We start from the raw sequence: 25,137 nt of genomic DNA on the forward strand, positions 1-25,137 counted from the left end.
TGCATTTAAAGCAACTACATTCCTTGAGATAAGTCCATTAAGATTAATACAAACAAAAAAAATGCCATGGATGAGCTGAGGAATTCCACCAATATTGCTTTATAATGACCCCTGAAGAAATAGATACTGGAACAGAAATGATGGGCCAACACATGTTGACAGACATTACAGTACTCACAGGCATATATTATTTATCTTCCGTGAGAAGGAAAAAATACTACTACGACTTGTTTTGACAAGCTGAATATATATCGTCATGTCTGTATATAAACTACTGGCACGAAACAGAAGGAGCAGCACAATGTACACTGAACTGATGCAAAAAATGTGGCAAAAACTGTTGAATTTTTTACATTCTACATAATCATGTAATGAATGTATGTTTTTATAAAGTACAATCTCCTGAAATCATATTTCAAGGGATTTTCTTTTTGTCGGTGAGGCTGGAGCAGATTAATGCCATTTCCATTTTTTGGGGGAAAGATTGTGTTTTGAGTTGCGCTCTTGAAAATAAATTAACCTCGTATCTCAATGCATAACAAGACTCACACACGCATCCAGTCTATGGACCAATGTGTGTGACTTTTTCAGTAATGGGATTGGCTCTCACTCTGGCCCTGGGTAGACTGAGAGAGAGAGAGAGAGAGAGAGAGAGAGAGAGAGAGAGAGAGAGAAGAGAGAGAGAGAGAGAGAGAGAGAGAGAGAGAGAGAGAGAGAGAGAGAGAGAGATAGCGAGAGAGAGAGAGAGATAGCGAGAGATGGTCTTCTCCCGGGCTGTAGGAGAGGAGGGCAGAGCAGCAGGGAGCAAGACCAACCGACCGACCGACTTCACTCCAACTCCACTCGGAACCTAACCACGCCCTGAGGGGGGCAAGGAAGCAGCAAGGGGAGACTCGCCCGGCAGGCAAGTGTCCCAGCATCCGCCATGGAACCAGTAAGGAATCGCTGAAGGAAGCAAGGAAGGGAGGAAGGAAGGAAGGAGCCATGAAGTTCGGGAAGAGCATCTGCGTGCTGAACGTCGGGGGGACCCGCTACGCCTTCACCCGCGACGTGATCCGGGATTTCCCTCTGAGGCGCGTCAGCCGCCTCCATGCGTGCGCCAGCGAGAAGGAAGTCCTGGAACTGTGCGACGACTACGACCGCGAGCGCAACGAGTTCTTCTTCGACCGCCACGCGCAGGCTTTCGTCTTCATCATGCTCTACGTGCGCTCCGGTAAACTGCGCTTCGTGCCCGGCGTGTGCGAGTTGTCCTTCTACAGCGAGATGCTCTACTGGGGCCTGGAGAGCGCGCACTTGGACTCCTGCTGCCAGAAGCGCCTGGACGAGCGGTTGTCCGAAGTCGGGCTGTCCGAGGTCGGACTCTCCGAGCAGGTGGTGGACGTCGCCGCCGTGGAGGACGCACGGAGTCTGGTGGGCGAACCGGTGGCGGTGATGCAGCTCACCCGGCGCGCCAAGTGGATGGAGAGGGCGCGCAGGGCGTTCGAGGAGCCCAACTCGTCGCTCGGGGCGCAGCTGCTGGCCACCGTGTCCGTGGTCTTCGTCATCGTGTCCATGGTCATGCTGTGCGCCAGTACGCTGCCCGACTGGGACACTGCAAAGAGAAACACAGTAGAGGAGCACAGGTAATTTGGGAGCAATCCATTATAGCGGAGGGAGACGCGTGTTTCCCAGCCTTGATGGAGCCACATTCGAAAAAATCTCACTTTTATCAGACCGCTGTGGTGAAATTGAATAATTTCCAGCCACACACCTGATGATCTCACACTGGTTGGGAATCTCCCGTCGAAAACCAACGGACGATGCTAAATCTCCCAATATGCAGCTCTTCAAGTCAATAGATTAGATAGTAGGGCTTAATATTCATCAAAAATTTGATTATTATTTTTTTTTAATTCATAAAAAAGTAGTTTTGATATTGTTAGCTATTGTAACGTTATGGACAAATCTTCCATTTGCATTGTGCTTAAATTGAGGGAAATATATTTTTTAAAAATGTGCTCACATATTGATTTCATCAAGATGTATTGCACATAAAAGGTACAGATGCTCCATCTACCGTGAGGGACACATCCCCCCCCCCTCTCCCCCCCAATCTTTGGAACTCACGACCAGAGACGCATGGATCCTCTCCAAATCCAAAATCAAGACACACCCATTTATGACTGCCCGCACACACGAACATTCCCAATATCATTCCAAACATTCATACACCCAATGGACAGCAGTTGCCACAGCAGTTCCACCGGGAGGAGATCAGGGCTCAATTCCTTGTCCGAGGACACTTTGACAGCTGACAGTTGGATCTGGGATTCCAACCGTCAACCCTTCAGCCACTGGACTGCTGTTCTACCATCTTGACGACTCTACGATTCCTATTCGTTGCACGGTTTCAGCTAAAATGTCCAATCACGAATGCGATTCAGGGTCTTAAATTGGAGTATATGCCGAAATGGGGAGTCCGCTTTCGATAACGTGACGTGAACTTTCTACTTTTTTGTTGTTGTGAGGATCCGTGATGCCGTTTGGCCTAATTGTGTTTGCCTGTGTGCCTGCGCATGGGCCTAATTCACTTGTAATTGCCCGTCTAATCAATGGAGTCATTACGCACCAGGGAACGTGTTACCCTTCTCCCCCCATTTCTGTCTTCCCTCGACCCCTGCCGCGCTCGAATCCCGGCAATTTTCTCGTCCTTCATCTTCCACTTCCTCGTATCGCATAATTAGCCGACAGACTGATTGTCTCAACGCCGTCGCGGGTAACGCGTGTCTCTTTTCCTGTTTACAGGATAGTGGAGGCCGTCTGCATCGGCTGGTTCACGGCCGAGTGCATCCTGCGCTTCCTGGTGGCGCGGGACAAGTGGGACTTCCTCCGGCGGCCGCTCAATATCATCGACGTGGTGGCCATCACGCCGTACTACGTCACCATGGCGATGGCCCGGGCGGGGATGCCAGGTGCCGGGCTCGGCGTGGCGGGCGTGTTCCTGCGCGTGCTGCGGATGATGCGAGTGTTCTGGCTCATGAAGCTGGCCCGGCACTTCCTGGGCCTGCAGACGCTGGGGCTGACGCTGCGACGCTGCTACCGAGAGATGGTGATGCTGATGGTGTTTGTCTGCGTCGCCATGGCAATCTACAGCGCCCTGGCACAGTTGCTGGAGCACGGCTTGGACCTGGGCGCGCGCAACCAGGATTACGCCAGCATTCCCGCCGCCGCCTGGTGGGTCATCATCTCCATGACGACGGTAGGCTACGGGGACGTGTACCCCATCACCGTCGGGGGGCGTGTTCTCGGGGGGATGTGCGTGGTGAGCGGCATCGTCCTCCTGGCGCTGCCCATCACGTTCATCTACCACAGTTTTGTACAGTGCTACCACGAACTCAGACTGCGCTCGGCCAGGTACGCTCGCAGCCTCTCTACGGAAATGCTGCACTGAACATTTTTGCCCTGGATCCCTCGCACAATAGAAATAAACTGAACGACTGGAAATCATCCAGGGAGGAAAAAAAAATTGTCCACGGCACGCACGCGCACAGTTGAGACATGTCATGCATTTGTTGTAACGTGATGCCAGTCATTTGCCAATCGTTTTCGACCTTTTTGATCGACTCGATCCCAGAAAATTTTGGGAAAATATAAGGACCAAATCCATCAAATAAAAAAAGAATAGACTCACTTCTTTGACCAGAATAAAAAGTTTGTAGCTTTTTTGACATTCTTTAGTCAGTTTCTGACCAGGAAAAGGGTGGGAAAGGGTTTAAGCAGAGCAGGGACTCTGATGCAAATGTTTTTCGCTTTTGTCATACCTCAAACTAGAGAAAAACAAAAACAAGACTGAGGAAGAGCTTTCGACCCCGAAATAATAACTTATTTAGATATACAGAGGGGAAAAAAGTGCCGTGAGCAATGCTGACTCACTGCAATGCTTGAGTTGAACGTCAGCAGCTATTTTACATGGCGTTCGTCATTCACTCCATGTACTGCGTCATCTTTTCGTACGATAGCAGTACACACTTTCTATTACCTACTGCTACCTTGTTTATACCAAGCGTCATGTGCTTAAACGTGTCCGATTTCCAACCCATTGATGATTCTCGCCGTCATTATTGACATGACAAGCCGAGATTCACCTCCCAATCTTTATCTTCAACTCAAAACCTTTGCTGATCTCACATAATAAGCAACACAAAGCTGCCATCTAAAGGTATCTGTCACTCGTTACGGTGGTTTTTACAACTCTGAATTTACTCTTCCGTGGCTTCCCCCCACTCCGGTTTCCTCCCACAACCCAAAAACAAGCAACAATAATTGGACACTCTCAATTGCCCCCAGCTGTTTTTTGTGTCTCGATGTGCCCTGCGATTGGCTGGCAACCAGTTCAGGGTGTACCTCATCTCCTGCTTGTTGACAGCGAGGATAGGCTCCAGCACCTCCCGCAATCCCCGTGAGGATAAGCGGCAAAGAAATGGATGGATGGATGCATATATACCCCAGTGGCAGTAAACGGTTCCAGTTGACAAATCTAACCATCCACAGCAGGAAATGAGCTCATGAAATCGCTCCTCTTGCCGCTTATTGATGAAAATCTCTTCCTTGCGCAATAGAAATAAACAGAATGACTGGAAATAGAGGTGGCACGGTGGCTCGGCTGGTAAAGCGTTGGCCTGACAGTTCTGAGGACCCGCGTTCGATTCCGGCACCGCCTGTGTGGAGTTTGCATGTTCTGCCCGTGCCTGCGTGGGTTTCCTCCGGGCACTCCGGTTTCCTCAAACATGCAACATTCATTGGACACTCTAAATTGCCCCTAGGTGGGATTGTGAGTGTGACTGTTTGTCGCCATGGCTGGCAACCAGTTCAGGGTGTACCCCGCCTCCTGCCCTTTGACAGCTGGGACCCTTATGAGGATAAGTGGCTAAGAAAATGGATGGATGGATGGATGGACATTTTGGTGCACATCCTGTAAAGTAATTTCAGGTCTTTTATTTACAAAAAATAATTTTACAACCGTAACTTGCTCGTGAATTTGGTAAAAAATGGATGGATGGATGGATGGATGGATGGATATATACGCCAATGGCAGTAAACGGTTCCAGTTGACTGATCTCAAACATCCAAAGCATGAAATGAGCTCATGAAATCGCTCCTCTTGCCACTTGTTGATGACAACCTCCCCCTTGCACAATAGAAATAAACAGAATGACTCGAAATAGAAGGGGAAATCTGTCTCGAGTCACTTTTTAAATGGCCTGCTATGGTGGGAGCATGCCCCTCAGAAGCACACAAATCATTATTTATTAAAGAGCAGACCGAGCCGGTCGTCCCCGCGGCTGATTGTTTACACTGTGTCGCCATGGCTACAACAATGTGTGCCTTGAGCCATTCACTTTGTCAGGGCCTGTGCACAAGAGTGATGTCTGACCTAAATACATTGAGCATGTATAGAGGTGAGGACGGAAGGAGGCCACATTCGGTACATGCACACATGCTGTATTACGGGGGGGAGGGTCTCAACTCATGTAAACCAACAGGCAGATGCAACAGGCGGAACCAGAATTTGTCAAATTCAAACAATAAAAATGAGCTGGAAAGTGTGAAGTGAATGTTCAAAACATGTATTTATTCTCTCCTTTTGTGCCAATATGAGCGAGGGAAGCATTTTTTTTTTTTAGTATTTTCATCTCCACGGCAACCTCCTCCTGCGCCGTGCCAAGTTTAGAGGCCGTTGATATGTGTGTGTGACTACATGCCGTCAACACACGCACACAAGCCGTCGTTGCACTACGAGTGGAAAAATGACATCACGCGCACGCCGACAAAGCTTGTGACGTTCCATGAATCACGCCGGCCGCTTAATGAACAGCCTCACACGGTCCCAAACTAAACAATCCGACACCTCACACCCACACCGCGGTCTACTGCCTCGCCGTCGCCATCAATCAAAGATCAGACTGGAGTTCATCTCTTTGTATTTATGTCAATTTTTCATCTCTTGCCGCGTCGATATCCTTTGTGTTGTACTCCCCCCCCCCCAATGTGCTTTTCGAGTAGCATAAATGTGACAAGAGTATATAATCAGTACTGTATCTTGTTATCGATGGTGCAGCAGATAGCCTCGCAGCAAACACTTTTTCTTTTTCTTTTTTTGCCAGTTGTGATGTATTCCAATAGTTTTGTAAGAATAAAAAGCAATTGTTGAGAATCGTGCTGTGTACTCTACTTATTGCAAATTGCACCTTTGAGAGCTGCAATTGGGTGTCAACAAATCAATGCAGTCTTTCTTTTCAAAATTTTCAGGCTGAAACACTTTTAGAAAGAAGCACTGACCAATATATATTTAGAACATAAATTGTAATGTTTTCTCCATGAAATAGTAATAATAATCTTTTCCCTTCATTTTGAAATCACATCTCTTGGTAGCTTCCTGCACATGTAAATGATGGATTTTTTTGTTTATCCAATGACATTTTGCCCTCCATGTGTCGCCATGTCACTTTAGTCTGCCCACGGCCTTCAAAATTAGTAGTGCTTGCTGATTTAACTTAAACTATATGACCAATGATTTCATATTTGTCCACACATGGTCAGAGCGCTGGCCCTCGATGATGTCAAAATTTTTCTTCGCTCTGATTGGTTGGTCAGAGCCAAACTCGTATTCATACAAGATATAATCAAAATCTCAAAGGCTTTTCGCTTTTTGTCATTTTATTTGAGAAAAAAAAACATTCAAAACCAGTACAGGGAATGAGTGGCGTTCTTACTTTTATGATACATTTTTATATTTGGCTTCTATAGTTGTGTCATGATAGTGGTGGTGATATCAAGAGTTGGGTGATATTTTCTGCAAGGTGCAGCAACCAATTTAATGCACAGACAAAGAAAAGACACGATTCCTTCATAAACTTCACAAGTCACTCATTTTCTCATTAGTCGAGTGATATGGAGCGGTGTGTTTATTTTATAGTTAATATTTTGGGAGGGTTATTTAGATGCTTTGGATGTCATTTGTTAACTTTTATGTTCTTTGTAAGGCAAATCTGAACTTTAATTCATGATACAGTCATATTTTGTAACACTACTGACAAACATTAATTGACTTATGCACACATTTGTGCTTAAAATGGTTTACAAATGTAGAATGCATTCGCAAAACTCTTAGGGTTCGGTACTTCTGTATTTTTGCCTATACTGTATGTGTGGGTATTATTTATGAATAAAGGATCAAATTATCAAAAAAGTACACTGTCTTTTTTTAAAATGTTTTATTGTAAATAAATTAAATATTTTTTAGTTTTTTGTGTGGCGTTCTCAGCACTCCAATGACAAAGGCAGAGTGGAGTCACCTGACTATGACGTCATTTTCCCTCGACGCAGGAAGAAGGAAGACCTCTACGCCGGGTGTTTTCTGTCGTGACCACCGTATTGGGTCGTCGGTCTCCCACGAACAGAAAAATATGTATTACAAATTCAGTGGTATCACGCAGAAGCTCGCGGGGTCTTCTCCGTCAACGGCCTACGCCCCCCAGGTGAGCTGTTAAGTGGGTGTTTGAAAAGACGGACGGTCACATTTGTCGGTGACCTTCATATCGCCTGGCTCGTTTGCGTCCTCGCCTGCTTAAAATCATGCAACATCTTCGACAATCAACGCACTAAACCAGCTAAAAACTGATTTTTTTTCTTCACAAATATGTTATTTTCCACTCACTCTTACGTTTTAGGGTAAACTAGTATGATTAACTTCGTGTTAATCGCCATCCCCACGTTTATCTTGTAAATTGGCCTGGGTTTTTTTTGTGCAGCATAATTAAACTTGAATTCAAGACTTATATAAGATGTCAAATTGCTTTCTCCTCATCATTGACAAATGAAAGGACAAAATACCAGATTAATCCTTTTCTCCCACCTTTTGTTTGTAAAGGTTATCTCACATCACATGTCCTTTGAGTGATTTCAAATTCAATCCCGACCAGGTGTGTCCTTGTCATATTTGACCTTTAAAAAAAACAAAACCCTTTCCTATTTTATTCCACCCCACACTTCACCCCCTTCATTATATGATAGCGGTGTTAGTCTAGCGAAACATTCTCAATTACAATTTTCCCCATTTTATATTCACGTTGGAAAGTAAGTGCCAAAAGAAAACGTATGCCCTACGTAATGCTGTTTAATGACAAATTAATAACAATAATATGGAGATGCTGTTTGTATCTGCCCCCCTCCCCATCGCCCAAATTGTTCTCACCATTGAGTTCATGTTTTGACCAAGTAAACTGTTTACATTTAGTTCTCGTATGACTAAAATAATTATAGAAATAATTTGATTATGAAAAAGGCTGAAGCAAAGTCGCTGCTTTTACTCTGCGTTGCATATTTTAATGCCATTTTTGTTGTCGCTTGAAACAACAAATCTCCTAGCATTTCTGATAGTTGACAGATAAAAAAAAAAAAAAAAAAGGTTACTATAACTTTTGGTGGGGGAAAAGCGGATCCCTTTTATTCAGGTTAGCTTGAGGCCTGCGCGTCACGACGGCTGCGAAGTTGTTGCATCTTGGCACCTTCCTCCTGTCGCCTTCGCACACCGTAATTATCATCTTTGCAGGCAGGTCATGTGACGACGTCATTATTTCAGGCACACCAATGTTGGGGCTTGCTTAGAAAGAAGCTGTGGCCTATATTTCCTTTGCGACAAAATGGATGCTGATGGTTTACCGCTATAAATATGAAAACAGATGTGCTTCTGAAGTTTAGTAAGTCACCCCCCCTTCCCAAAATACCTAATTTAAATACTCTTTCATCAGACTTGCATGTCAATATGCCACATTTAATTCCCCTGCTTAAACACCATCTGCTTACACACACACATAATTCGGTCACCTCCCCAGGCTGAGATGTACTCAACAGCATAAAAGAAGTCATTTTTGCCCCTGTTCTCAGACTTTTTTTTTTTTTAAGCAGCCGTCTGCCCTGTGTGTAAGCTAACACGTGACTTCACCAAACATTTAATTATCCGAATGCACAAACCCGCTATGGTTTTGTCCGTCAGAAAGGTGAAGAAATGCAAGTTCGACTGGTATCATGCGTGAAAGTCGCAGCTCCGTTGTTATTGACTGAAGAGGCAAGCAAGGGTTCTCACGCTTTAGCTTCCACTGACCCTTAACAAGGACCCAGCCCGACCCCCGCCCAAAATCCCAAATAATGGAACTACTACTATGGTGACCCCTCAAATCATCAGTGTCAAACTCATTTTTTTTGTCGTGGCCCACGTTGTAGTTACAGTTCAACTCAGAGGTTTGCTATGAAAACCATAAAAATCTTCAATCGCCTCATCCTATTAACACCCAAAATTTATGAAGTAATTTTTGAAATCAGAAATCAAGGTTAATGTGTTTTTTTTTGTTGTTGTTTTTTTTTACAATTGTTCATGTTTGGTAAACACAATAATTCTTACATCTCATGATATCATTTATGCTGTATGAGAATTTGAAATTTGGGTCACAGATTTTCACAAGAATCACAGAAGTCGAAAACAGATGATTTTCCTTCGTGGGCCACATAAAATTATGTGGGGGGCTGGATCTGGCCCCCGGGCCTTGAGTTTGATACCTGTGCCCTAAATGCACCAGGAATGAATTATGTAACCCCCTCCTCCCCAAATGAAAACAGTATTTAGATGTATTTTGTTATGGTAAAAATTAGGGGGGAAATAGTTGTATCTAAAATTGTGATATTATGGTATTAAACCCAACGCCTGACGAAAGAAGAAATTAATACTTTCACACGTGAAGTGAAAAAATGCAGCTTTAGTTTTGTAGTATCACACCTTTTTATTTGTTTTGTAAGATGCCTCTGGGCTCTTAAAACTAGGCTGTATTCTAAAAAAAAAAAATCCACTTTTCGTTCAAGAACAAATAAGATTTTATTTCTTTTAAAAACTATCTCACGAAAAGGTGAATGTAAACAACTAGCACGACTTGTGTAACAGCCAGATTGTGCATGGGTCACACCTGCAACCCGCTCGGCAGATAAGAACCACGCTGGAATCTAACCGTTACTGCTAAATGTGGCTGAAACGCGCGTGGCACACTTGTCGTAACGTGTAATGTAAACATTGTCTGACTGGCGCTGCTTTCATCGTGCAGGGTTTGAGGCCGGCCGCGCCGGCCGAATCCTCCTCCATGATCTTTGCCACCCCCACCAAAGTGGTGTCGGAAGCGGGGCCCGTGATGGAGTACTTGGGGGCCAACAAGGTACCCGACTTGCAGAGGATATTCCAGGTAATTGCGCATTGCAAAAGCAAGACGTTTCACTCCCAAGTTTTCCCTTCCATTTGGCCCTCGTGAATCAATCCCGAACGGACCACCGAGGGGAGCGGCACGATCGATAACACGAGAGTAATTTGACTATTGATGTTTCACTCTAATTGCGACATTTCTTTTACTCAAGCCGAGAAACTTTTTGTTTGCTTTTTTTTTTTTTTTTTTTTTTTAATCGTATATTGTAGACATCTGACGGCATCCCCGTTCACCTGAAGCGCGGCGTCCCCGACCGGCTGCTGTACCGCACCACCATGGCCCTGACCGTAGGGGGCGCTCTCTACTGCCTGGTGGCGCTCTACATCGCCGCCCAGCCCAGAAACAACAAGTGAGCGGCGCTCGCGAACCGGATTCTCACTCGACACTTTTTTTTTGCCACGTTTCCCGCCAAACGGCCCGGTTCGGTACGGTTTAGAATAGTATGGCGACAAACTCCCAGAAAATGACATCGGGGGCCGTGTTATTGACACGAGAAGACTGCCAAAAATGGGACTGTACCAAAGGCGACCCGTACCGCTTAGCAGAACCGGCTTTTGAACTCGCCGCTCAGTATGTCGACCCAACCCTGAGCCTCCATTTTCCCCTCTGTGACACCTCTTGGAAATGTCAAAAGTGAACAATTTATTTAGTACAAACCCCCCCCACAAAAATGTCTAGTTTTCTTTTTTTCTATGAAAAAGATGAAACTCAATAAATTTGAAGGGAAAACAAATCAATCATGGTTGTCATTCCTTACCTCTGTCTCGTCGCCCTGGTTCCTGTTTGGACTCGCTTTGCCAAATTCCCTCACGGGAGACTAAAAGTACCGTAATTCCCGGCCTAAGAGCGCACCTGCTGACAAGCCTCACCGAGTACACTTGTAAAGGAAATACCATTTGGTACATACATACGCCGCAACTGTATAAAAGACGCGAGTGCGCACCTTGAAACGCGAGATATTTACAAAGAAAGACGGTACATGGAAAGAGTTTAACGCTAGTGCAGCGCTAACACTAGCACTAACGCGAATAGGGCTAATTATAAAACTTACTGGTAAATATCACCGAGACACACCAGGTACTCGGTGCTAACAGGCCGGTAAAAAAATCACTTCCTCGGCGCATATATTCCACCTGTGTCATTCTTACCTTTTCCGTTCGAGTGCCCCCTTGCAGTCGTTAGAAAAAAAATGCACAAATTAGCCGCATCACCGCATAAACCGCAGGGTTGAAAGCATGTGGGCAAAAAAGTCGCGGCTCGTAGGCCGGAAATTACGGTACAACTTTTAGAATGGGCAAAAGGTCGTGTCACGCGGCTCTGGAGCAACAGGTGGTCTCTGTTGAACGAAGTTGGCGGCTGAGTCCCGGTAAACACCGGCTGCTCGGCTCTGGGCGTAGGAAATGTCTCTTGTTTATTCACGCCATTTACACCGCTGGTGAAAATGTTTGATCCGACGACGGCTCGCTGAAAGTCAAGCGGGGGACGCGCTGCAACTTATCGGGCATATTGGTTGCACAAAGATCCACGGCATCAAAAATTGAATTAATATAGACAACAAGTGGAGCGCGAAGACGCTAAGCGAGGTTGCTCTTCCCATTTGTCATCTTATCATCAGTCTCGCCCGTCCTCCATTTTCTCAAGCTGCCGTGTCGCACTCCCCTCCGCGCTCATCACACCCCCGCCGCCTCGCCCTCCTCCCCCCTTGTTTGCTTCCCCGCGCGTCCTCCCCAGGCTTCATTAACAGTTGGAGTGTCGCGTTACCGCTGAGCAAACATGTTGTCGCGCAGCCCTCCTGTCTGCCGGCGACAAAGGGAGCCATTGTTGCCGCAAAACAAGGGCCGCTCGAGTGGACTGCGGTGACGCAAGATGGAGGAACTGTGGGGTGGACGCTTGTGAAAAGTCTCCCTCTTGACGCTTCGACTCAAAAGAATATTGTGGTTGAGTAAGTCATGAAAGGAGACCTGGAAATAGCCTAAAATGACCCTAAAATTGTGGCTTTAAAACAAAATGGAAGACTTGATGTGTCTTTTCTGGTATTGCTTTTAAGACTTAGATGTGGGTCTGCTCTTGATAGACCTGTTTACTCAATTTCATGTCGCAAAGTCAAACTGGTTCTAGGGTTTGAACATCTCTGGCAGCTATTGGACCAAGTCTCGATGAGTTTCTTTTGGCTTGTCCCGATAGGGGTCACCACAGCGTCACGTCTCAGATTTGTTTGGTACAGTTTTTAACACCGGATGCCCACGACACCCTGGTATACCAAACCGATGCTCTAACCACTGAGCTCTGGGGCCTCTCGGGCCAAGTCTCTATGACAAGTCTGTGACAACCTCAGTCTTCCTTGGTTTCTAGGGCCAGTTCTTGGGTTCCGGCCAAAATTGATGCTGGCAACGGCGAACCGAGGGAGAGACAAATCTCCTCTGCTCGCCCTCAGAACGTAATGAATAAATAACGTTCTCCACAAATCCATCAGCAGCAACGCTAACATCTTTAAGATGTGACGTCCAACCTGTGTACTCGCCCTCCGAAAAATTCACTTAGGTCAGATCGGTTTGGCGGACTGACTGGTATCGCCAGCGATATCTGGAGTTTAATCCCGCGAAACTTAGGGTTAGAACGTTGAATATTTGCGTCAAGTTAGGGTTTCAGATAAGGGTTTGAATGCCAGGATTAAGGTTTCAAGCACGGATCAGGATTTCAAGTCGGGGTTTTGGAGTGGCAGGGTCATGCGAGTCAAATCACGGTTAACGGTTTCTAGTTGGAGCTTCAAAGTAGGGTTTTAAATCTGGGTTAGAGTTTGCAAATCCAATAAAGTGGCCTGAGGATGGGGGGGGGTGCTGGGAGATTAATAGCGCTTTTAAAAAAAGACCAGCATTCATCACGGTGCCTTCAGGCGCTACAAAGCAGACAATATATATTAGACTGTGTGTACAGTCACGCTGTGTGCGTTTATACGTACAACGACTGCACTTCCTGAGTTTGTCTCTTGAGCAATCAGGACACTGATTCTTCTGCGGTGCAATTCCTTCATACTTAACACTTTGCTCATATTGTTCAAATGTCACTTAACCCCATCCCAACATTTTGTTTCTTTTTATTCTTTTTTTTGGAGTTATGTATTTCTTTTTACCTTATTGGTTGCTTCTACATTATGAGTATATAATCTTTATTCATTTTTATGAGGGAAATTATCTCGTGGTATGCGGACTCCCTCTAGTGGTACAAGAAAGATTCATTGACTATATCTTCAGTCCTGTACTGTATTTACATTTAATCTTTAAAAAATGTTTTTGTATATGTTAAGGTGCTGTTTTTAATTTAACTTTTATAACTTTAACTGAATTATAAAATGCTGTAACTTATTGCCCATATAATAGAGTGGTAATTTTCAAACCACATCGTGTTTCAGTGACTTGAAATTATTGTTACATATTTACTGTTGGGGTTACATTCCAGGACGCCACAAATCTGGAATAGCTAACGTATTTATTTAACCCTCCCTGGACCAAATAAAATTTTGCAGAAATAAAAATCAGATATTTTCAGAAAATGATACTCTGGACTCAAAATTTTTCATTATATTAAACCTGTTGCAAATTTGCAACCCCTGCCCAGAAACGGTTAATTAGTTCTCTATATTGTAAAGCCTCCCCCCCCCCCCAAAGCCCATACTATACATAAACATGAAGTGCAGTTATTGTTTTTGTGCACTTGGGGGCGCCATTCTCACATTCTACAGTACAGCTATATTTGTGGCTTTAAAAGGCGTGGCCTGGCCTATTGTCTGGCGTGACAGGCAGCGAATGAGAACGTAAAGCAAGACTTTTTATTCATGTCAAAGGGACAGTACAAAATAAGGTAGCCGACATCACAACTAGCGACATCCTTGGGTCTGGAATCCGGATAAATAACAGGGAACAGTGAAAGGAATACGGCGGCGGTCCATTATTTACACTTGTAGGTGAGCTGCTTGCGATGGTAGTGAATCCACGCCGGCGCCGCCACCAGTCCTGACAAGTAGCCCAACGTGGCGCCCAGGCTGCAGGATATGGGCCAAACCTGGGATGAAATCAATAAATAAGAGACCAAGGAATGGAAGACGTTTTTTTTTTTTTTTGGTCATTACTTTGTCGTGTTATGGTAAATTGAAAAAGTAAACAAAGAACTGGTGGGATGAGTGATCTTTTCTACCGATCTATGTGAGCGACTGGTGGGTGGAGGTACCCGGGAAAGGTTTTTCCACCATTAAACCATCCCGCCACAGTCTACTTGACAAATAAACGCGACCTACAAGGCCCGCCTCAAGACCTTTAATTTGAGGTGTGACTCGATGAGGGTTTGACGGGCATATGCTGACCTGCCACGCCCTGCCCCAGTCCAGAGGGATCGCGAAGGCTCCCACCCAGGCGCCCAACACCGTCATGGCCACCGTGATCTGGAGGCAGGTGTCCCACACGGACATCGCTCTGTGAATCCAAGGCAGGCAAACCCGTTACATCGGTTTCTTTCAAACACTGTGGTCCAGGTACAGCGGTACCATAATGTCGGGGTTTAATTCTATCATTTTTTTCGGTTTTATACCGACCCGTGACGACTGAAGACCCGGACCCAGGCCTGGAAGTTTGGGCCGAGGATGCAGAGACACCGGAGCGTGGTGAGCGAGGACAGCAGCACGGCCAGGGAGAAGGTTTCTAGAGCCGAGCTGGAACGCAGACGCACGCAAAAACAAACAAGCAAACCAAAAAAATTTCACGGCTATTTTAGTTTGGGACGTTTCATGATTTCTTTTGCCACTCACTCGATCAGCGGAGCTCCGTAGAGGACGATCACGGTGTGGAAGAACAAGCAGGACAGGGAGAAGTACAAGCAGGAACGAATCAACCTGGACAACTGGACAAAGATGTCAAAATCATTAATTCACCATAAATAATACTTTTTGCTTGGATCCAGAGTTAGTTGTTAGGAGTCATTCCCCACTAACCAAAGGAATCGAATGGAAATGTCTTGACATTAATAACAATATGATGATAATGATGATTGAATTCGTGAAACTACACTTGCAACATGGAACGCTGCATTCTTCATCCTTGGTGAATTTTGACGATAGCATTACACGTGTTATTTGAACAACAACAAATGCTACGTCTACTTGAATGTAGTCGTCTTGATGGTGTGTTGTCCGACCTTGTACCCAATCGTGTGCTTCCTGGTCGGCGGCGAGATGCCGAGCAGCCAGAAGAAGGCGACGCTGACCGCGGCCACTGCCCCGGAAACCGAGTAGATCCACAGCAGGTGGGTGCCGTACACGGAAAAGCCCGGGACGATCGCCGCGGGCACGACGGTAGCCACGAGCACCGAGAGGGCGATGGTGGCGTGGGTGCTCACCATGGCTCGGATCTCGTAGTCCCACATGGTGATAAAAGACACCCCCCCAACCCCCCCCCCAAAAAAAATGTTGCTAACAATTGAAAATGGCGAATAAAGCAAGACCAACCACGGGCGATACGTCCATCGATGGTTGCGCCTTACTTCCGTCAATATGGAGTTGCCCAGGCTTCCGCCAATCACAGTTTAGAATCTCGTCACATTTGGCCAATCTGATGAGTAGACCGCATCATGAATCGGAAGTTGGGGGACACCTTTTCTTTCCCCACCGTCTTGTTAATTTTTACTATTTTCCAAAGTATATTTCAATATTTTTGGTGGTGGTGTTGAATAAAAATGTGCACATAAAGTTAAATTTTAAGTCATAATCAATCGCTTTCATTTAATTTTGAACGACACAGCTATTGACCAATCATATTTCGGAATATCAGAACATTGACCCATTGGATGACTTGACGTCACCATAATTTGGGCGTGGTGACCATAGCCTCTTGCTATTTTGTTTTCGTACCTCCTTCGGATATGCTTTTTTTTAATAGACTATGTTTTGTTTGTCACATTTTGATGAATATAGTTATTGAATTAAATACATAATGCACCGAAAATAAGTGGATTTTAAACCGGAATCTACTGCTTTCGTCTTTACAAACCAGAAAAATGTTAGCCAATAATATTTCAGGATTTCGTAGCATTTGACCAATCCGATCAGTGGGCGTCATCAAAAACGGAAGTTTACAAAACAATGAGAATTTAGCGTGGTAAGAGTAGGCCTTCATAAAAAATAACAGAATATTCCCATCGGCTTGAAGCAAACTCCGCCACAAATAAAAAGGAAATATGGTCTGTGAAAAGTGTAAGTGAAGCTAATGGCTGTCTTTCTTTAAAATATGAGCTGAATGTTTGTGTCCTCGAATGACGTCGTCCGGTCATTTGAAGCTAACGCAGCTATCGTGTCAGCCAGCTCAAACTGTCCCGAAATGTTGTTGTAGTGTCAATAAAATAACTGCGTGCGTGTGACTTCACTTTTGTTTTTGTTTTAGGCGAAAAGAAGCTCGGCAGAGTCATCACCCCGGACACTTGGAAGGACGGAGCACGAAATACGATAGGTAAGAAGGAGATTACACACGTCTGTGGAGTCCAAATCATCCAGTTTGTTGTAATTCGTATGTCTGTTTTTTTTTTTTTTTTTGTCTATACTTTGGGAATTATGAACCTTTATTGGTTAGCGGCTTTTTGCTATTACTTGCACGACTTATAAGGAATAGTTCCTACAAATAGAAATGTCTCTTGTTCTTTGTTCTTGCTGCTTTGTTGTTCTTTGTTCTGTATGTCGTACCAGGGCAGCGCCGACTGCTGTTTTTTTTTTTTTTTTAACACACTTGACCAAATAAAGCTGATTCTGATGTTGAATGATAAAAGATGTCTCTTTGCTCCAGAGAGCGGCGGCCGCAAGCGGAATGAAAACAAGCTGCTGACTTCGAAGAAAGCCAGGTGAGCGTCTTTTTTTAGCAGCCGAGGGGCTCGTGATCTCCTCATTTGTGCACAATTTAATATTTAAAAAAATGTTGGTTAACCCCCGGATACCGCAAAGGCAGACTTGGCAAAGTGTGGTGGTGGTTGCATTCACTGTGGGAGGGGTAAAACTCTTGGCATTGGTTTTAAGGTACTTGGATTTTTAAAAAGTCATAGGAACTTGCTGCCATCAGCGCCATGAGCTGTTTTTTTTTTTTTTAATTCTTAATTTATTTTTTTTAGTCCGTAGTGCAGGGAAAGTGACATGACCCCCTTTTGCCGGAGGTGTGAACAAATTGAGTCCTTATGAAATTTGTTTGTGTACCCCATCTTTGTAGAAGGATATACAAAACGTACTTATGAAGAGTGGCTGCTAGAGGAAGGAGCGCTTATATAATGTTTATCATAGCGCCACTCATCGCTCTTTGTCAAATTTCATGTAATGTTCACATATTAATGTAACACCGTCTCGAACTGAACGTTTGCAACCAGCTGCGAGAGTTGGTGCCACAATATTTTTGTGCAATTTATCACGCCGTCAGAATCTGATTGCATCCCACCGAAATGGTCCCCGTCCCGTTTTCCCGGCCTTTCGCCTATGGCGGGGGTTCTGAAAGGTGATAACACGAGAAAGCTCAGCACCGTCGGTACTTTCCCGAGGAGTTGCCGTGCTTAAAGATGACCGCAACGGCACTGTGCAGAATGCTCACTGAGACGATCAGTAATCCCAGCGTGTCAGATAAAGATTAATAGATGTCTGCAAAGAACGACGCTTCATTATCAGCATTCCGTAAGCGATCCGCAGGCATTTTTCTAACTTGTTGTGATTCGTCCCCTCGCACCCGCTTTCAGGTTTGACCCGTACAGCAAGACCGGCTTCGCCACGTGTCGCATCTGCAAGAGCTCCGTCCATCAGTCGGGATCGCACTACTGCCAAGGCTGCGCCTACAAGAAAGGTCGGTCCATCGCGGCCTAAGCTCTGAAGAGATTTTTCAGAGAGCTCATCTAATCGTTTTTTTTTGCCCGCGGGAGAATAGTTTTTGGTCTGATTGCATTATGCACACTCTTGAGCATATATTTGATCCAAATTGAAAATTGCATTTTAAAAGCGTAATCCTTTACCCCCACCTTGTTAAGAAAAAAAAAATCGCATCGGTGAGATTAGGAATAGCTGTAATAATCGCCCGTAATCGATTGCGCGGAGCGGATTGTCCATTCGTCGTCTCGTATGTTGAAAAGAGAGAGGGTGAGACGCTCGGTCATCCGGGAGGGCCTCGGAATGTTCCATGTCCCTCAAAAGTATTAGCACGGCAAGGTCAGTTCTTTTATAAAATGAAGACTTTTAGTGTTTTTGTTCCCCTTCAAACGACTCAACGTAACTGTGGTTTAGGCATCCATCCATTTTCCAAGCCGCTCATCCTCACGAGAGCGCGGGCGCGCTAGAGCCTAAGCCAGATAACTTCAGGCGAAAGGCGGGCTGCACGCTGAACTGGTCGCCAGTGAGCCACAGGGCACAAGGTTTAGTGATGTATTTTTATATTTTTGCGGAGATTATTCAATGTTGTCACGGTGGATCAGCTGTAAAGCGTTGGCCTCACATTTTTGAGGTCCCGGGTTCGATCCCAGACGCGCCTGCGTGGAGTTTGCATGTTCTCCCCGTGCCCGCGTGGCTTTTCTCCGGGCACTGCGGTTTCCTCCCACATCCCAAAGACATGCGACATTAATTGGACACTCTAAATTTCTCCGGCACTCCCCGCGACCCTCGTGAGGATAAGCGGCTAGGAAAATGGATGGACGGATGTTCCTGCACTGTAGCGCATTTTTGCAGCAAGAGCATGAGCAGGTAACTCGCTGCAGACCATGCTCACAAGTGGTTTTCCTTCCAATTTGTCATAACTCAACCACAACATTCACTATCAATTCCGAATCTCGACATTTTGCAACTCGAGCCTCTTTCTGTACTCACCGCCGCCGGCGAGCTCGATATGCATCGTACTCCGCACGGCCCGAGTCCAAATCGGCGGGCACGCGGTGTCAACTGACGCCCGGGTCGCGCTCACAAGTTTGCGTGTGCGCAGTGTCAGTTGCGCATGTGAACAAATCCCGCATTGTCCCAACGTTTGCCCTAAAATGTGTTTTACAAGCAACAGCACGTGCACCTCATTGATGTCTTTCACATGCTCCATCCGTCGCTCTCCCCCCAGGCATCTGCGCCATGTGCGGAAAGAAGGTCCTCGACACCACCAACTACAAGCAGACGTCAGTGTGATCGTGCGCCAGTGCGTACGTCTCCCGCCGACTTCCTCACGGTCCTCTCATGCCACGCTTGAACTCTTTTCCCTATCTTAGCGCGTAACACACCCCGATTACGAGTTGTAGGTTTTTTTTTTCCCCCCTAAGTATGATTTTTATGTGTATATGATGTGATTATTTTTTGAGTAAAATCTTCAGTACAAAAAAAAAAAATTGAAGACCTATTTCGCTTATCTCAAAAATACGGCACTGAAAAATAAAAAGGCCATGCTATTAAAAAAAGTATTTCTATGTATTTAAAAAAAAAAATCCTTGGAAAGAATTATTCAAAACACTTCCTTCAAAAAGTCATTCAAATAATAATTGGAAGACCTGTTTTATTTATTTCAAAATATGCAATTAAATGAACAGATAAGGTAGCAATTAAAAGAATCTATGAAATTAAATTATTGATATAAACCTCAAATACATTCTACAATAAATGAATGAATTTTAAAATGTCTTTAAATCATTAAAATTACAAATTGTTTTGGTAAAAATCATTGAACTATGGAAAATATGTTGAAATCGGAATGCTGTCAAATAATAATTCATTTGAGCAATAAGAAAATGCAATCAGTATTATAAAAATTAACTAAACTTGAAAAAAAATACTATAAAAAAAATAAAATGCATTGAATGGGACGACTATAATCACATTGTATTTCAAAATATGTCACGATATATATTGAATAGACTTATTGATGTTCCAATTGGTTAAATATTTAATAACACGTTTGGGGCACAACCCCTTAATGGTCAAATATTGTCCCTCAAATATTAACTCACCTGAGTTTGAGGAGATGATATCAAGCTATTGAAAAAAGATCTTGTATTGAAAAAAAAAAAAAAAAAAAGCCCTTTTAATACACGTCTGTGAATGTTTTTTCTTCCTTTCACCGGATCGTGAAGTTCCACGAAGGAGACCAGAACTTTTTGATGTTTGTACGCATTTTATTTGGATAAACAACCATTAAAATACACGACGAAAAAAAAAAAAAACAGCAAACTCATCCGATCCGTGAAGCCTTCTCCTCCTTTTTCATACTCGTACAAAAATAGGAGTTTATATCATACAAATGTCCCGTAGCACAAAGATGCAAATTATGACTAAAGAACAGACGCTGCTACTGCTACTATTATTACGACTACTAATAATAACATAATAAATGAAGTGAGGAAGGTTTAAACAGTACCACTTTGCACAAGCACCAATAAAATTCCCATCAGGGCAGTAAAACTCCGAAAAATTGCACATACTGTAAGAATACATGAATCCCAATTATTTGGATGTTTTGACGTGTGTGTATTGCCGTAGGGTGAGGGGCATCAAGAATCACAGTGACGTAACAAATCATCAACGCCGCGCCGTTGAAAAAGTTTCAAGCTTTGGTTTGTGAACTTTCTTTGGTTTGTGTTGACGGGTCCGGACTCGAGGTCTCCTCAGTGCTGGGTGAGGGTCAGGAACTCCTCCCGGGTTTTGGGGTCTTCGAGGTAGACCCCCAACATGGAGCTGGTCACCGTGCGGCTGTTCATCTTCTGCACGCCACGCATCACCATGCACATGTGCCTGCGCGGGGAAAAAGGGATCGGCGTTGAAGCGTGGCCGACCATCGCGTGCGTCACGCGCGCCTGCGTGTACTCACGCGGCCTCGATCACCACGGCGACGCCTTTGGGCTGCAGGGCCTCGGACAGGCCGGTGGCAATCTGCTTGGTGAGACGCTCTTGAACTGCGGGGGAAGAAAAAAAACAAACAAAATAAATGCGTGGCAAAAAATTTTCCAAAGTAAAAGCCGATGTTGACAAATGGCGCAAAGATAATCCGTCTGCGTTCTCGGCGGTTCGGAGAAATCCGACAAAAGCTTTTGGTGAACTCGAACAAATGATTAACCCTATACCACAATTTTGGGAATGGTAATCTAATTTTCTGATCTTTTTTTTTTTTTTTTTTTTTTTTTTGCACTGGTGTGCCTCACCTTGAAGCCTCCGACTGAAGATCTCCACAATCCTGCAAGGAAAATAATTTTTGACTCGTCAAAATCAAATTTTCATTTCTCTCTGACAATCATGCAAATGTTTTGTTTCCTCTTATCTCTGATTATTGTCTTAAATCTTGCTTCAATTCTTCTTCTTTTTTCTCCCCCTGACAGTTTTTTTCCTTGCCTGTTTTTTTTTTTTTCTTACTGTTGACCTTGTAACGCACAGGTGTCAAACTCAAGGCCCGGGGGTCAGTTCCAGCCCGCCACATGAGAGCATGTGGCCCGGGAAGGCAAATCATTGGTGTCAAAATCTGATTCTTGTGAAAATGTCACAACATTTCAAATTGGAATCACTGATGGTGTAGTGGTGCAAACGCCTGCCTTCGGTGCGGGCAGCGTGGGATCGATTCCCGTTCAGTGATGGTGTCGATATCTGACCGGCGACCAGTTCAGGGTGTAGCCCGCCTTTCCCCCGAAGCTCGCTGGGATAGGCTCCAGCTTTCCCGCAACCCTTGCGAGGATGAGCGGCTTGGATATTGACATTTCAAATTGTCATACATCATAAATGATAATGTCATCGATTTCATGTGTCAATATGATGAGGCCGTTCAGAATTTCTCTGCTTTCACCATAAGGGCCCTCGGAGGGAAACCATAACTACAATGTGGCCCGTGACAAAAATGAGCTTGACACCCCTGTTGTGATATTAGATTTCATATTCAATATTGTGTAACTCAAGAGTTTCTCAACTGGTAGGTGGATCACCCAAAAGTGAGCCGGGTTTGGGTGCGTCGTGGAGGTCTAGTTAAAAAAAAAAAAAAAAGATGTCGTCCAATTTTGATTTTGTTCAGAGATGTACCAGCATTATACACAAACCATAAAAGAATTGTTGATTTTGAGGCACTAGTTTAATCTGCAAACAAATACAGTGCAGCTCACCCTCTGGCTGGAAAATGTCACGGCAAGAAAAATGACTGCAAACTCATTCGTGACGGTATTTGAAAATATCGCACACTGGAGACTATTTTTCAAGCAAAATAAACAATCGTTCTTCACGTATCAGTACATGGGGCCGTGACTTTGGCAACGGAGGTGGGAAAACGTGCGTCCCGCGTTGGGAAGCGCTGGCCAAACTGGTTCCAATCTGGTTTGGGACTCGCAAACTTTCATGAGTGTACACAGGATGTGACTCCGGTTTGTTTGCCGAAGGACGACAGCGAGAGGCGGAGGTGTGGACCTGACTGCACGCTTCTCCATCAGAATTTGACCTTTTGGTATTGCCTCATTATCCCCCCCCCCTTTTTTTTTTTTTTGTTGTTGTCTCTCTGCTCTTTTGTCTGCTGTTTTCATATCAAGAACCGACACCCGAAAGGCACCCGGTTCGACGCCAGACCCTCGACCGCGGCCCAGCTTCCCGCGCCGCCCGTCCGCACGGACCTGTGATGACAAAGCGGCGGTTCCCACAGGAAACGTTCTCACGCGAGTTTAGGCAGGTCAACGCCGTGAAATAACAGAAGAACGCGCCGGGCCGACACTAACGCGGCGAGCGCGATGTGTGTGTGTGTGTTTTAATTACCTCGCCAGCTTGCTCAGCCCCACCACTTTCTTGTTGGGAATATACCCAATGTGTACCTACAAGGGAAAGGGGGCGAGAAACCCAGTCAGCCGACTTCCAAAGCGGAACCAAACTCCAGACCGGAGTTGCCGTCACCCGAGTCCTGAGGGGAACTCACTTTTCCGAAAAAGGGCACCAGATGATGCTCGCACAGGGAGAACATGTCGATGCCCTTGACGATCACCATCTCGTCGTGGTCCTCGTCGAATATGGCGTCGTTCAGCACGTCTGGCGGAACATCGAGATTGAAATATGTCACGTTTCTTTTTCCAATTTGGTAGTTCCGCTGCTTTTGCTACCCCGGGCCGCAATTGGCCACGATCAGAACTCGGGAAGAGAACTGACGAGCATTTCGCAAAACCATTTGATTATCGAGACTGCTTTGCAGTCCGACGTCTTCACATTGGATGAGGGAATTAAGTAATAAAAATGACGTGAACTAGAAAAACAGTCATTTGAATTGAATTGCACTGGTCGCTCATAAGCTCGTGCGAAATTCTTTCCAAGGGGAAGAATGCACCGGCCATGTCGTAACCATCTGCAATCGATTGACGTCAAGTGAACTCATGATGTCATCTCGAGTGATGCACGGTGATGTTCTTTTATTTTGAAATGGGAAATAGTGCAATATAATGACACCCAATGGAACAGTGTTGGACGGAAAAAGTACTTCAATTTGATTGTGATTCTTCTCGAAAATCGCAGAATGTTAGTTTGATCTTGTGCAAGAGATGTTCAAACAAAGGAAGTTAATTTTCAGTTGAGTGCAGTAATTTCGTACGAGTAAAATAGTGCAAGAATATTCTTAGTTTTTGAACCGAAATGTGGAATTGTACAGCAGCAGAAATAATCTCGGCTGGACTTCGTTCTCACCGTCCACGGTTTCGTGGTAGCCCTTGGTGAAGAACTGCATGGCCTTGGCGGCGCGCAGCGGCGTGCGGAGGAGACCCTGGCGGTCGGCGTCCTCGCCGAGCTCCCGCAGGATGCTGGTGTAGGCGGCCTGCAGGGCGGGGAGCCGGCACTGGTCCTCCTCCTCCTTGCGGGAGCCCTCGTGGAGCTTGCGGTGCGCCGCAGCCGCCGCCGCCGCCGCCGCCTTCTTGACGCTCAGCTCAGAGAAGCAGTTGTTGCAGTGGATCTCGTCGGCGGTGACGTCGCTCGCCTTCCCGTTGCAGTGGCCGTTCATGATGGACATGATGGTGATGATGATGATGATGATGATGAAGGAGCGTTGCGTTTGTGTGCTGTGCTTGCTTTCACGCAGCTGCCCCCCTTTTAAAGCAAGCAACCCCCGGACGCACCGTCGTCGTCATCATTATCAACATCATCATCATCCAACCCGAACTGCATCCGTCACGTTGGCCATTTTACTCCCATGACCCCCCCCCCTCCCCGCCTCCCCCCTTTTCCCCTCCCCATCACTTGATCCGGGGTGTATCATCATCGATCTGTGTTGATTTGTCTTGTGGATTATTGTCGTCCACCACTTCCCAGGGAGCGCACACGCAAGGCTCATGACTTCACGTGGAAAGGTTGACAATTTGCAAGGGCTGCTCTCCGTGTCACAGAGTGCGATATCCATAATCGGACAACAAGTCGACTGCATTATTGACATTTATTCAATGTAATTTAAAAACAAGAGCGAGAGAACACAATTGACGCGTGGTACAGAAAATGTCAACAAACGTAGAATTAACATCAGGTAAGGAAAAGACCACGTGTCAACACTATTATTGACATGCTCCCATTAAAAAAATTCATTGTATCACTGAAAGTATGAAAAATAAGTCACACAAGGTGTATAATTGTCATATGGTAGGGAGAATGTATAGCAATCTATCATTGAGTTATACTATAATATAGACATTGGTGTATCATTTGCAGATGGTAAGGAAAATGTACCATATGTCATTCTTCGTTGGTTACATTTTTTTCGTTTTAATAACAAAAAAAAACATATTTACTAGATCTCGACATTGGCTATCTTAAAGCTGCCGTCTTTACGTCTACAGTACAACTAAAAAGTCTCAGGCCCCTTCTCAAATTCTTATATAAAAACAGACAAATACGACC

General features: G+C 45.1%; 5 protein-coding genes across 6 annotated transcripts; 3 read left to right on the forward strand and 2 right to left on the reverse strand.

Annotated features, from left to right (window-relative positions):
* Positions 1 to 984: 984 nt before the first annotated feature.
* On the forward strand, positions 985 to 3,430 carry kcng3 (potassium voltage-gated channel, subfamily G, member 3). The gene is made up of 2 exons (XM_061810971.1): positions 985 to 1,622; positions 2,785 to 3,430. Exons 1-2 carry the CDS (start codon positions 985 to 987, stop codon positions 3,428 to 3,430), a joined length of 1,284 nt encoding a protein of 427 aa, XP_061666955.1.
* A 3,902-nt stretch (positions 3,431 to 7,332) lies between these two features.
* Positions 7,333 to 11,020, forward strand: LOC133495575 (cytochrome c oxidase subunit 7A-related protein, mitochondrial). The gene is made up of 3 exons (XM_061810400.1): positions 7,333 to 7,517; positions 10,131 to 10,265; positions 10,493 to 11,020. The coding sequence occupies exons 1-3, from the start codon at positions 7,341 to 7,343 to the stop codon at positions 10,634 to 10,636; spliced, it is 456 nt and encodes a 151-aa protein (XP_061666384.1). The 5' UTR covers positions 7,333 to 7,340; the 3' UTR covers positions 10,637 to 11,020.
* Positions 11,021 to 14,095: 3,075 nt separating this feature from the next.
* pigf (phosphatidylinositol glycan anchor biosynthesis, class F) lies at positions 14,096 to 15,841 on the reverse strand. Of its 2 annotated transcripts, none has more exons than XM_061810766.1 (5): positions 15,468 to 15,841; positions 15,082 to 15,173; positions 14,869 to 14,985; positions 14,641 to 14,749; positions 14,096 to 14,342 (listed from the first exon to the last, which is right to left on the reverse strand). In XM_061810766.1, exons 1-5 carry the CDS (start codon positions 15,693 to 15,695, stop codon positions 14,229 to 14,231), a joined length of 660 nt encoding a protein of 219 aa, XP_061666750.1. In that variant the 5' UTR covers positions 15,696 to 15,841; the 3' UTR covers positions 14,096 to 14,228. The 2 variants fall into 2 exon arrangements, with proteins under 2 accessions (XP_061666750.1, XP_061666751.1); XM_061810767.1 differs by lacking the exon at positions 15,468 to 15,841 and adding an exon at positions 15,265 to 15,459.
* A 385-nt stretch (positions 15,842 to 16,226) lies between these two features.
* On the forward strand, positions 16,227 to 20,300 carry cript (cysteine-rich PDZ-binding protein). Its single transcript, XM_061810768.1, has 5 exons — positions 16,227 to 16,521; positions 16,709 to 16,774; positions 17,105 to 17,159; positions 18,033 to 18,136; positions 19,385 to 20,300. Exons 1-5 carry the CDS (start codon positions 16,506 to 16,508, stop codon positions 19,447 to 19,449), a joined length of 306 nt encoding a protein of 101 aa, XP_061666752.1. The 5' UTR covers positions 16,227 to 16,505; the 3' UTR covers positions 19,450 to 20,300.
* A 118-nt stretch (positions 20,301 to 20,418) lies between these two features.
* On the reverse strand, positions 20,419 to 25,130 carry gch2 (GTP cyclohydrolase 2). Its single transcript, XM_061810765.1, has 6 exons — positions 23,941 to 25,130; positions 23,186 to 23,295; positions 23,029 to 23,084; positions 21,450 to 21,481; positions 21,119 to 21,203; positions 20,419 to 21,042 (listed from the first exon to the last, which is right to left on the reverse strand). The coding sequence occupies exons 1-6, from the start codon at positions 24,257 to 24,259 to the stop codon at positions 20,916 to 20,918; spliced, it is 729 nt and encodes a 242-aa protein (XP_061666749.1). The 5' UTR covers positions 24,260 to 25,130; the 3' UTR covers positions 20,419 to 20,915.
* Positions 25,131 to 25,137: the final 7 nt, after the last annotated feature.

The sequence above is a fragment of the Syngnathoides biaculeatus genome, chromosome 22 (assembly GCF_019802595.1).
Source record: "Syngnathoides biaculeatus isolate LvHL_M chromosome 22, ASM1980259v1, whole genome shotgun sequence".
Lineage (NCBI taxonomy): Eukaryota > Metazoa > Chordata > Actinopteri > Syngnathiformes > Syngnathidae > Syngnathoides > Syngnathoides biaculeatus.

Excerpts from the sequence above, each read along its gene's own strand:
- gch2 (XM_061810765.1), bottom strand. The coding sequence starts at position 24,259 with ATGTCCATCATGAACGGCCACTGCAACGGGAAGGCGAGCGACGTCACC. Across the intron at positions 23,296-23,940 it reads CTACCACGAAACCGTGGACG|ACGTGCTGAACGACGCCATA; the intron begins GTGAGAACGAAG and ends ATGTTCCGCCAG. Across the intron at positions 23,085-23,185 it reads TGGTGCCCTTTTTCGGAAAA|GTACACATTGGGTATATTCC; the intron begins GTGAGTTCCCCT and ends TTTCCCTTGTAG.
- kcng3 (XM_061810971.1), top strand. The coding sequence starts at position 985 with ATGAAGTTCGGGAAGAGCATCTGCGTGCTGAACGTCGGGGGGACCCGC. Across the intron at positions 1,623-2,784 it reads AACACAGTAGAGGAGCACAG|GATAGTGGAGGCCGTCTGCA; the intron begins GTAATTTGGGAG and ends TCCTGTTTACAG.
- cript (XM_061810768.1), top strand. Across the intron at positions 17,160-18,032 it reads CTGACTTCGAAGAAAGCCAG|GTTTGACCCGTACAGCAAGA; the intron begins GTGAGCGTCTTT and ends ACCCGCTTTCAG. Across the intron at positions 18,137-19,384 it reads AGGCTGCGCCTACAAGAAAG|GCATCTGCGCCATGTGCGGA; the intron begins GTCGGTCCATCG and ends CTCTCCCCCCAG.
- pigf (XM_061810766.1), bottom strand. The coding sequence starts at position 15,695 with ATGTGGGACTACGAGATCCGAGCCATGGTGAGCACCCACGCCACCATC. Across the intron at positions 15,174-15,467 it reads AGCACACGATTGGGTACAAG|TTGTCCAGGTTGATTCGTTC; the intron begins GTCGGACAACAC and ends ATCTTTGTCCAG. Across the intron at positions 14,343-14,640 it reads ACTGGGGCAGGGCGTGGCAG|GTTTGGCCCATATCCTGCAG; the intron begins GTCAGCATATGC and ends ATTTCATCCCAG.
- LOC133495575 (XM_061810400.1), top strand. The coding sequence starts at position 7,341 with ATGACGTCATTTTCCCTCGACGCAGGAAGAAGGAAGACCTCTACGCCG. Across the intron at positions 7,518-10,130 it reads CAACGGCCTACGCCCCCCAG|GGTTTGAGGCCGGCCGCGCC; the intron begins GTGAGCTGTTAA and ends TTCATCGTGCAG. Across the intron at positions 10,266-10,492 it reads ACTTGCAGAGGATATTCCAG|ACATCTGACGGCATCCCCGT; the intron begins GTAATTGCGCAT and ends CGTATATTGTAG.